This window comes from Poecilia formosa, unplaced genomic scaffold (assembly GCF_000485575.1).
Source record: "Poecilia formosa unplaced genomic scaffold, Poecilia_formosa-5.1.2 Scaffold330, whole genome shotgun sequence".
Lineage (NCBI taxonomy): Eukaryota > Metazoa > Chordata > Actinopteri > Cyprinodontiformes > Poeciliidae > Poecilia > Poecilia formosa.
In genome coordinates, this window is record NW_006800269.1 from 536,212 (window position 1) to 548,461 (window position 12,250).

General features: G+C 43.7%; 1 protein-coding gene across 14 annotated transcripts in view; it reads right to left on the reverse strand.

Annotated features, from left to right (window-relative positions):
• The window catches only part of LOC103152843 (unconventional myosin-IXa-like), a 141,608-nt gene that overhangs the window by 50,449 nt on the left and 78,909 nt on the right, over positions 1-12,250 (reverse strand). For 10 of the 14 annotated variants that reach the window (XM_016661468.1, XM_016661463.1, XM_016661464.1 and 7 more), the window contains 3 exons: positions 5,249-5,349; positions 4,935-5,061; positions 315-404 (listed from right to left, as the gene is read on the reverse strand). In XM_016661468.1, coding sequence (XP_016516954.1) covers positions 315-404; positions 4,935-5,061; positions 5,249-5,349 — 318 coding nt within the window. The remainder of the gene's footprint in view (positions 1-314; positions 405-4,934; positions 5,062-5,248; positions 5,350-12,250) is intronic. The other 4 variants (XM_016661473.1, XM_016661470.1, XM_016661474.1 and 1 more) reach the window with 1 other exon arrangement.

Below are 12,250 nucleotides of genomic sequence, written 5' to 3' on the forward strand. Positions count from 1 at the left end.
TATTGCACAGACTGCGGGTCCACAGGGCTGGTGTGTTTAGGAACGCCACTGCTGCTTTACTCCACAGGAAACAGGAAGTTGCAGAGGAAGAGACCCCCATCAAAGAGACCGAGAGAGGCAGCGGGGGCCGGGGGAATGCCACAACAAAACTCCTCAGACAAGCACCAAGTCTTTGACACACGAACTACTAACCTCCCCTACAGTTCGTAACGAAATGTTGCCGCATTTAAACTCTTTTCGGTTCTTGGTGGTGATGCTAGGAATGTGGTGCGCCGCCATGACGGTGGTGCTGCTGCGTTCACAGAAAGAATCACCTCTGCCAGTTTGTAGGGAACGATGAGCCTCTCTCCGACGGTCACCGTCTTCCTGGTCGTCAGGGCTTCAAGTAGCATTTCCTCTTTCACCTGGAAAACAAACAGTGATGAATAAAACCAGCCCCGACTTTAATGCGTTCTATTTGGATTTGATAAGACAGAACATAAAGCAGCTGTAATTGTTCAGCAATTACAGCTGCAAGTCTTTTTGTGTACGTTTCTAAATGCTTTGAGATAAACCAGATGTGGGCTACTTATGATCCGGAGTCTTGCAGGATTTTTAGATGTTTCCCTTCTTCAATTCCTGAAAACAGAGGCTGAATTCACACCGGTTTTGTTTTGTTCACTTTAATCGATTTGCAGTTCGACTGCCTAGAAAGTCCAGTTTATCTGGTGAGGTGTGAACGCGTAACCAAACTGATGCAGACCGAAACGAAGAACTCTGTATCCTCCTATCCCCAATTCTCTGTCCGGTTGAAGTGAACTCTGGTGCGGTTTGAATGCATATGTGAACGGAAGCAGTTCAGAATCCACTCCAGAAGCAGGAAGTGGACTGCAGCGCAAGGCAGTCTGGGTAAATACAACCAAACAAACGTGAGTCTAGAGCTGGTGAGAGAAACGGGTCATGGTCATTTCAAAAGAAAAAAGAGAAATCAAACAACCACTGAAATCTGACGCCGCTTCATTTTTGTTTACATTTTCTGAAGAAGGAAGTTGTGTTCACCTTCTTTGTCGTTTCTTGCAGTGGCTCTAGGTGCAGAGCCACCACAGGCGAAAGGGGGTGAACAGGATTTTCAAAGGAATTGAATCATTTGACTCAGTGAAAGAAAACCACACCAGCTGAAGGTATAACAAATGTTGTAACCGAGTTTACTGGACCATCAGGGGTGAAAACACCCAGATTCTCCCATCTGACCTCTGCAGCTCCTCCAGCGTGGTCAGTAACAGCTAAACAGTGATTCTCTTTTAGCTTTAGGTTTTTATCGTGTCTATCACTTTGTGATTTTGATATAAAATGCCCTCAAACGTAGTTCTTTCCATATCAGTCACCATTGTGACCCTTAACGTCACGTTGGAGGTCGTTAAGGGTCATGTTAACGACCCTCAACCCAAACCCAAGCCACAGCGCTTCCATCTAACGCCGCTGACCGAGATTAGCCTGTGAGCGCTGCTCTGTGCGCATGTAGGACAATTGAATGTGGCCTGCAGCGGACCGGGCCCTGACGACGGGGGCCACAGTGGGAGCAGCAGATGTCACCGCACACATCTCCTCCATCGGCAGGGATTATGGGAGAGAGACCAACAGCTGCTGCTCAGCCTCTGCGTGTTTGTGTGGACTCATCTCTGATGTCTTCATGTAAGAAACAGAGTGTGTTGGCATTTTAGTTAACACCATTAGGGGTCCATTTTGGTGAAGGGCTTTGATAGGGACAGAAGTGGGTTGAGGACACTGGAGGAGTGTGTGTGCGTGTGTGTGCAGTGAGTAAATCACAGGGGGTGGTATAATCAGACTTCGTTTCACACTGCCTGGTAATCCCTCGGCTAGGAGCAAAGCCCATTCTGCTTGCTGGTGATTGGTCTTTAGACGCTACGTTTCCGAGTTTTTGTTGCTTGGTAACAGGCTTAGCGTTTTGCCATCATCACCGCCCTAATAGCTCAACACTCAGGAGTTTTACAAGCTCTGGTTTGGAGGTTTTATTTCCAGTCTTTCCAAAGTCTTTTGAACTCCTTGAATCAGGAGCAACCCTATATCTTACGGATGCTACGTGTCACCCCTCTGGTTTTCACTCTGCACTGAAACCCTTTTTGCCAATCAGTCAACTTCAAACCTCGGATCAGGTCTGACAGCAATCCGTCGGCCCACACGAGCCACACTTCCTCTTCCAGATTTGCCTCTACAGGAAGCAGGAAGTCCAAGTCAACTCCTTTTACCTCAGTTCTTACCCTTTCAGAAAGGACAAAAAAAAGTCCCCTGGTTCACATCCGCTTGACACATTGAACCAAAACGGACGACTCGTGAGTTTTAAGTTGCAGAAAACAGTAATTTCTGTTGTCATTCTAGTCCATTGGTCATGAATCATAATTCAAAGAAAAGTATTAGCTTTTGTTTTAACTTCTGATGTTTTTCTTTTTGTTCCACTAATAAATGTTTCTAGATAATCATATTTTAATACAACACAAAGGTCACCTGAGTGAAAAGAAAATGTAGTTTTCATTTATAAAAAAGGAAAAAGGAAATCCAAACCAAGCAGGCTCTTGCTGCGAAAGCAAACCCAATACCTGAAGTACTGGTTGACTGCAGTCAACAATTGTCTTAAAACATTCCTTCTGTAAAAAAAACCTTACAAAACAAATAAAAAGAAAACCTCTATCCTGACTCTACGGCTTCATAACGCGTCTGTAAGCGTCGTCTCCTCAATGGTTGCTCGAAGCGAGCTCCAAACGTCTCAATGGGCCTTTGCCTCGGTGCGGGCTGACAGACGTCTAAATAAGTTGGAAATTAAAACTCCGGCCCCTGAGCATGTGGCCAACATGTGGCTCGGCTTACGTCAATGCCACTCTGGATCTCCTGAGACAGAGAAAGAGTGGAGGGTCAGAGAGTCCAGTCTGGATGCTGGGACCCTGGCATGCTCTCCGCAGTCATAACATCCCCGCGGCGATGTTGACAGGCAACGCTCGGTACGCTGCTTTGTTTGGGACTCGACGAGCGCGTCCGGCTAACGGCTTCAGTCGGCGTGTGCGTGCGCGGTCTGATCTCAGCGTCTCCGCAGCCTGCCACAGAGACGTGTAAACACTGCGCGGCCTGTCGGGCCGGGCCAGGAGCTGTTTTTTCCGTCCTGCGGACAGATAACAGGTCTGTAGCAGACTAAACTCACACAGCAGACTGATTAGCTCACAGAAAACACGGTTGCTAAACTGAAACTCATCAGGTTTAGGAAAAAAACAGAAAGGGATGAAAGGAAGCGGGTGAAACAAACGGAGAGAAAGAGGAGCCTGAGACCTGAGACTCTTTCAGGAGCAGCAGGACTGACGCCTTTTAACGGCCGGAGTTAGTTTTTACATCTACAACCTCATTATGAGGCGAGAGGAAGAAAGGAACTTCACCTGAACTTTTGTCCTTAGAAAGAAAAATGGCGCGTGCTGAGGAAGTGATGGCTGCACTTTTCCAGGAACGCAAAGCTTTAGAGCAGAACTTACACTGCTTGGTGGTCGCCTCATTATGACCACGAACACGGATCTAGAAAGCGTTTCATGCAGTCACATTCAACCTAGAGTTTGGAGATTATTGTTCATTTTTGGTTACTAAAAGCCTTTTTTTCTCGTTCTTCCCGTAAGAACACGTTTTTTTTCTGCTAATATCAGGATTGTATCCTCGTAATTATACAATAATAGTTGCAGCCTGGCCCTAATACTCCTTTGCACAACTCACAGAAAGGGGTGACTGAAAACTCTGTTTTGAAAATATTTTCCATCATTTGTACTTTCTTTTTTAGAACCCCCTCACCCCCAGAGAATAAAAATCTAACCTGGTATGAAAACATGAAGAAATTTAAGTTTTATGCCATATTGCCCAGGCCTGATTCAGCCTCCTTTACTCTGATACACATAAATAAAGTCACATGTAACCTGCATGCCTTCAGGAGTCACCTAATTAGAAATCCAACTGAGAATACATTTAGTACAATATTAGAAAAATGCATAGCTTTTTGGATAGTTTTGGTGTAATTAGTGGGTTTTTTTTAGCAAACAGACTTTTTTATTTATGGACGATTAATTGTTTACAAAATTAGTTGATTATTTAATTAATTACGATCAATCATTTCAACTCCATCTTAAAGTAATCTATAATCAGTGCTCAAACACAGGCGCTGACAGCATGTTAGCAGCTGATATCAGCGCCTGATGTTTTCAACAAGTGGAGTCAAAGATAAGCTTGATGTTCGGCTGCAGCCGTCTGAAAACAACCCGAACTTTAACGACGTTTTGTCAAATCCCTGGATGTTTGGACGGCTCTCTGGGACCTGAAGCGCCTCTTCATCTCTGCTGTCAACAGCTTAGTTATTTAAAAAAACTCGCGTTCAGGTGGTAAAATCACATTCAAGCAGCGTTCAACAACTGCAGCAGAGCAGAGGTTAAACGCTTTCAGATCAGACTTTAGGAAGGGCAGCAGCCCAGGGCACCAATTTTTTAGGGGGCACCAACAATTAAAAAAAAAATTTTTTTTAAATGAATGCATGTTTTGAAAACATTTTTCTTCATATCAAACTCATGGACAGATATCAGGTGAGTTATATTAATATTTTGAGATCTTTATGAAGAATTTTTTTTCTTTCTTGATTTCTCTGGACAATTTCTTTAGGAACATCAGAGTTAATGGCTAAAGGATGTGTTAAACTTACCATTCATCAGTTCACATCTATTGATGTAATTTGCTTTTCTTTAGTGATTAAGGCACCAAAACCGGCTTAAGCCCACATTCTTATAAATCTGGTTCTGGGTGTTACAGCAAACACAGCAGTGACATAAATAAGTTTCTTGTGCATCTAGAATGTTTCTGAAACAGTGACTTTCCTGACACTATGAACTAAACAAAAACATTTCCAATCTGCGTTTGCTGACCTCCAGCAGCTCTGAGACGATGGGCAGCCCCTCCGGGTTACAGATGTCGATGGAGTCGTCCCTGTAGGTCTTCTTCTTGTAACGGATGTTCCCCAGGTGCAGGATGGCAGACAGCAGGGAGAAAATCCTGACAAGAAATGCGCCATTTTGTTATCGCTTGTCGATCGCTCCCAGCCCACCCGTCCCGCTGAGGTATCGACGTGAGTCGAGGAGAGGCCGTAAATAAATTGACACAGGCTGATAGAAACGTATGGGAGGGTTACAGGTTGATTTAATATCCTAGCGGGTCAGCGGGGGTCACGCCTCGGCCTTACTGTTTGCGAGTGGACGGTAAGAACCCGACCATCTCCATGGCCAGCTGCAGCCGCTCAAAGTCATGCTTCAGGTCTTCTCCCTCCACGGTGAAACAGTCCTGCTGGTGTCGGGAGGAAACATGCGAAGACAAAAGAGCAGAAGAAGACAGGGACAGAAATCAGCACCAGCAGTATTTGGGGAAAAAAAAGACCTGGGTTGGGCATTTATTTTATCGTGTATCATTTATCGTGACAAATTTCTTATTGCAATAAGAATTTTGATTTATCGTTAGGATGAATTCCAGGTAATGTTTAAATCCCTCAAAACTGTCTGGGATTGTTGGGATTGTAAGGTTTACTACTTTTTCCAGTGTTTGTTGATGGAAAAAGTTTGAAAATATGATTAAACGTAGTCACTGTGTGCAGGTTAGTGAGGCAACTCATGCTTCTTTATGTGAATAGTGTTCTAGAGAAGTGTATTACACATGGATATGTTGTGGGGTAATGACTGCAGCGTCATGCAGTCACCAGCTGCGTTTCCATTACAAATGTGCTCAAAATTTTGTCAGCATGTCGAAAAACACAATTTCACAATTACGGTGTTTAAATTAAATGAGAAGCGAGGTTGAAATCACATATGAACAAGTCGTGGCGTCATCCTCCCACTACTTCCTGTCATCTTCTTTGTCATTTCCGCCAGGAGTAACATCCAGTTGTTGGATCGTGAAAACTTCTTATCAAAAATTGCAGCGTTTCCGTTATTTCGGTAATTAAAATTTGTGGAATTATATGGTCAATGGAAACACAGCTATGGTTACCTAAGAAAGAAGTAACAAATAATTCACATTACTTTCATAGTTAGCATAAAGTATCATGATAAAACTTTACGTCCATATCACCCACTCCTAAAAACAACACAATTTAACACTCATCACAATCAGCAATACTAGCTACGAATCATCTATAGATGTGTGCAAAACTTTGTCCATATTCTGCAAATGTTGAAAAACATTTTGCAACTTTGTAGTTTCCATTAAATAACAATTAAAATCACATGTGAATAAGTTTGTTCCACGCCGTCATCCTCCTACCAATTCTCCGTCTTTTCCGTCAGTAGCAACATCCTCTGCTAATTGTGAAAACTTTATCAAATGTGAGTTTTTTTCAAAATTGCCATGTTTCCATTAAGCAGATTTATTTTCATAGTTCCAATTTGCACAATTATGTGAGCAAATCAAACGCAGCTAGAAAAGTAATAAATAGTTCTTATCATTTTTATCGTTATATTACCACAAAATACTGCGATAAAACTTTAAGTCCATATTGCCCACCCCTGAAAACAATGTAGTTTAACATTCATCACAACCAGCAGTCAGTTGATCGACGTGCATAGCCTTGACAGCAAACAGCTGAACCAGCATGTCACAATGTCAAGGAAAACATATAATTTCCATAGTTCATCTCATCTGCAGAGCAGCAAGCCACAGCTGCACAAAGGGGGGGAAACCCTGGATGGTGAACACGAGCGCATTCCTGGGCAATCATGAGACTCTGATATCATACAGTCTTTGTTACCAGGGTTGAGATGGAGGAGAGACGCCATCCGTCACATCCTGAGCAATGTCTGAGGAGTCCACAGATCCAGGAAGTGTCCTCATGCAGCGTCTCCTCAGGCCCTAAGCTCGGTCAGCTTCTCCCTGCTCCCAATAGCGAGCCTCTCCCGGGCTGTAATTAGCACATACCACAGCGACCGGACGCCAATGGAAGACACAAGAACCTATAATCCACACTCTGGAACCCTCTTCCACACGTTACTCTCCAACACTCCTTTCCCTCTCCTCCATTGTTTTTCTTTGTCCCACAACGACTGGAGGGTCCAGAGGGGTGGGCGGGGGAGGGGGGTAGCTTCTCCGGTTAGCTTCTCTGGTTGCAACAAAAGGTCTGCCGAGGCTTCTGGCGAAATGGCAAGACCCGGGAAAGACGAGTTTTATAGCCGCCGCCGGTTGTTTTTGACCTCAAACACCCAGAATGGCACAATGTGATACATTGATGGAAGTTGAGAAAATAAAGAGATCAGTTTTGGCAGCCTCAAGGGAATACTTTGGTTAAAAACCAACATTTTAGCTATTTGGGGTTTAAAAAAAAAAAGAAGAGTACAGAACAGGCAAGAGTCTTGTTTTAAGCAAAAATATTGATACAGACTCTGTTATTCCTATTCATTATATCTAATTTAGTGTCAGTAAAACAAGTATACATTGCTTATTAGCCGATCACAGTGATATGTCAGCATCAGATCTACATCTATAGAGCCTCGCAGCGGTTTTCACACCCCTTGAACATTTTTGAAATAGTCCATATCACCGACAAACGGAAATGTATCAGATTAGGATTTTATGTGGCAATGAATCAAAGGGAATGATTCATTGTGAAGTGGAAGGGAATTTAATACATTTATGGTTTAATACATTTACAACAACAACCAATTCCACCGTTGTTGGCTGCAGTCACGCTGAAAGTCTTCAGGAAGTTGCCGGATTTAAGTTTTTCGCCATTCATTTTTGTTTGGTGAACATCAGTAAACATCAAGTTTTCAAGTCTTGCCACAATGCCCAGTTGAAACAGGCCTGGACTTTGACTAGGGCATTGGAAAAGGCGAACATAATTTGATATTAAGCAATGCATTGTAGCTTCTGGGCTCCTATAGCTCTAACCAGCTGGCTGGTCAGCTTAGGTAGACAGTCATGTCTTGGTATGTTTGCAGTTGAGTCATAATCCTAAGTATCATTTTCCTTCCACCTCACTTTGTGTTGATCCATCTCAAGAAAATCTATTAATAAAAAACATTTAAGTTTGTTGTCGTAACATTGAGAGAAAGTTAAAGGGATGTGACGATTTAGCCAGGCGGTGTAGATGTCACAAATCACGACTTCATCATCATTTGAGGTATAAAAACACTGTTTTGGAGCAAATACAGCATGCCAACACATCGACCAGACATTCCACACCACCAAGTCAGAGACGGCCAAACAACCCCAGAGCTGTCACAGCCACCAAACACCCGACTCGGTTTCAGTCATCAAAAAGAAACATCCAAAATGTTTGGTCTTTGGGATCTTTGGGCAAAAACAGGGTTTTTTTCTTTCCTGAATGTTTATTTTCTATTTTTGCTTCCAGATCTGTGGCATTTTTTGTGCTGATTGACTCTCTGCTGTGCATTCAGCACACGGGGAGGTCAGAGGTTAAACAGGCCTACGTGGGGAGTTGGTCAGGTGATCAGACAGGTGGTCTGAGAGTCTGACAAACATTCTATGCGGGTGTGTGGTAGGGTCTGTGTGACTACGATGCCATCATGTCCTTGAACAGTGGGGATCACAGACAGAATGAGGTCACTCAACGGCCTTTATGAGAGCAAGAAGCAACAAACAGCGAGACGGGTCGGTTGGGGAGAGATGGACAGACTCACTGAGACTGAGATACGCATTTTAAAGACATCACTTTGTTCAAGAAGGTACCTGCACAGCAAAAGGCCTGTTCAAAAAAACATTTCATTGGATTGAATGGTAAAAGACTTAAAGAGAAGTCAAACAAAACAAAAATCTCTTAAAAAGCAGCTGTCTCTACAATTACTCCTACAACTACTTCAGTAACAACAGGCTGCAAAGACCTCTTGAGATTAGAAACACTGATTGAAAAGTGTTCCTTCGCCTGCACACGTAATTACGGATGTTGGTGTAGTATAACCCCTTCCCACTGGGAAGTGGCTTTTGTCTCTCAACTACTGAAACTTGCTCTCAGAGCGTGGAGTGTCACCTCTCTGAGCTGGTGTGTGAAGTTCAGATATAGTCTGACTCATCCTGATGCGTGGGTCTCGTTAAGAGCAGCTGAACACTCTTCTGCCCTGGGGTTGGCCTGGCTGAGGGGCATTGGGATACTTTTTGCCCCCAGCTAGGTGCCTGTACATTGGGGTTCACCATGGTAAAAGAGGAAAGCTTGCTGGGCACTCCCAGGTTCTGCTGGTTGGACTTCAACGCTCAATGACAGCAGACTGTCTATGGTAGAGATGCTGCTGACCTCAAATCGGGACAGAAGTGGGCAAAAATCTGGCAAGGCTCCAAAAAAGATGAGATAAGATAGGATTCGTCAAGAGTTCCTTGAGGTTATGGATGTAGTGCGGTCTGGGCAGATACCCTGGATTGGCAGACCAAGGTTATGGTCCCGCTATTTAAAAAGCCTTTACCATGGGGTCCGTTCCAACTATAAGGGGAATCGTACTCCAAAGCCTCAAAGGTAAGGTCCAATCAGGGGTTATTGAGGAAAATCAGCCAGATATAGTCTAGACTCTGATTCAGGAGCAGCAGTATGTTTTCTGTCCTAGTTGTAGAACCCTGGGTCAGTGGTGTACCCTAAGAAAGGTCCTGGAGGATGCATGGGAGTTCGGCCAACCAGTTTGCGTGCATCTTGGGGATTTGAAAGCTTTCAGCAATGTTCTTTGGGAAGTCCACTGACTCCCCCAATATCATCGACTCACAATGTTTCTAGTTGCAGCCAAGGTGTTGATGGGATCTGTTATGGTGTCCTCAACCTTTAGCAGAAGATATGAGTCTGTCAGATTAATCAAATCTGGATCTCTGGTTTCCCTGGAGCAGTTCACAGCAGAGTGTGAAGAATCAGCACCTACAAGTCTGCGTGATCCTGAGGTGGAAAAAGGGAGAGTACCTTCTCCGAATCAGGGAAGAAATGGTGCTGGAGGTCGTTGGGTGGAGAGGTGCCAGCAGTACACAGCAGCTTTAAAGTTTTACAGTTTGATCCTGCATTTTCTGGTGACACTAAAGTACTACACCAGTTACATACTCATATTTAAATGTCAGAAAGCTTTCCACTGAGCCATGTAAATGTGATTTTTTTATACACGTCAAGAAGGATAATAGCTTGGATAGTTGCTCAATTATCTTGATACTTTGAGCCGAATTCACTCCACTCTTCGTTGAACTCCCACATTCAGACATTAAGTCCCTTTATAAGAGAAATTATCACTATAAAACTCGAGGTGTTTATGGTAACAGTCTATTTGCATAAGGGCAGCATTGTTTAAAACTACTCCGCCACAAAACAAGAAATGCACGATTCAAACGGAAAAGCACTTCCACAGAAATTACTCAAACCGCTCTTGCAGCAAAACTGGCTGAGTGTGTTCCAAACATCTCTCATTATGCCAATAAACGGCTGAATTTCCTCCTTCCAGCTTCGGCTGCGAGGTGGAGAATGTTCCTGGGGAGGAACTGAGAAACACAAATGGCTGTTTTGCTGCAGGAAATGTTCCAACGCACTCCGACGTCTGCATCTCGTTTCATTCTGAGCTGACGACTGCTTTCCTGGAGGCCCACTTTAAAGAGAATTTCATTACATTTTGATACTCAAGTTATTTTTCTCGGGAATGGGTAAGAGCCTCGGATAAAAAAGAAGTCTAAAAAGAAAAAGAAAAACCGCACGCACAATGCCAAAGTCAAGAATAAAATGTGGTGAAATTGGGAGTCGTATTTGTTCGGACCAATTCTCATGGCTCGTGTGTTTGCTCAACGGCACAGTCCGAGGAACATAATCTCCCATTAGGCGATACCGAATCCCTTAAACACACACAACAAATCCCACTGACCAAACATTACACACTTCATCTTAAGGCTCGCAGGACAGTGGCGGAGAGCACCAAATCGGCGAACACACACACACGCACGCATACACACACACACGCACACACACACACACGCTCACACACACGCGCACACACACACACACACACACGCAAATCGGCGAACACACACACACATACACGCACACACACACACACGCACACACGCAGAGAATGGACCCAGACCACACACTTTGTAGGGAAGTTTCCGGACGTGAAGCCGGTAGATCAATCATGTTGTCCTCCAATCAGAACCCATGTCAAACTTTAGATCCTCGTCTGAATATCAGCAAATGTTGTAATTCTAGAGAGTTTCTATTATAATACAGTTTTGTTCTTGTCTTATCTTTGTCTACTTTGTACTTCCCTCACTGCTGTTCCTTTAAAAAGTCTGTTGATGCTCTGAGAGGGCAAAAAGATCAATATTTGTGTTTTGTTTTGTTTTTAGTGTCAAGAATTAAAGTTGAGTGTTGGACGCCAAGCGATCCTTTATTCGTAGTGAAATCCTGAAGCTTCCCTACAAAGATGGCATTTCCAGCTTTGGTATCATCATCATCAACCAGCAGCGAATCATCCACAAGCTTTGTTTGAAGGGATTCCTTTTCATTTGCACTTTATTTCACTAACTGTAGAGATGCACCGTGAAATCAGAAGATCATCAGCAGCATTAACGGCGCGGAAATACAGAAAATTTAAAAATAATAATAAGTTAGCAAAAAATCTTCCGCTCAGTCAAGGCAGGGCGAGGCTAATTTCTGGAAAGTGCATTTTCCACAACGACGCAATTCAAAGCACTTTGTAGGATTGCAAGGAAAATAAAATAAAATCATTAAATTGCAGTGGCAAAGGAAAAACGATGACAGTTTGACACTTTATGGCGTTCCAGTTGTGAAAGGAGCTCAGTGTTTCAGACGTTTTACAGTTTTCTGGAAGTTTGCTCCAGATTAGAGGACCATAAAAACTGAATGCTGGTTCTCCATGTTTGGTTCTGGTTCTGGAGAAACCGAGAAGAATAGGAACCAGAAGACCTGAGCGGTCTGGAGGGTTGATACGACGACAACAGGCCTTTCATTTACTCACTTTAACATAATATCATAAATCGGCCCCAAATTCGGATCGGTGCATCTCTAAGTAAAAAGGACACAGACATTTCGTCGTGTTCCCACAGATCTACCAAAACGGTGACTTTACAAGGTATCCTTTCAAACATCTTACAGCACATTTAACAGAGCCAAGGCCAGGCTGCTTCTAACGTCGGTCCGGTTCGCTGAAAGCAGGCGGGGTGTGGACAGCCAGGAGAGACAACAAGACCAGGACTGGCACCAAAAACCCCACTG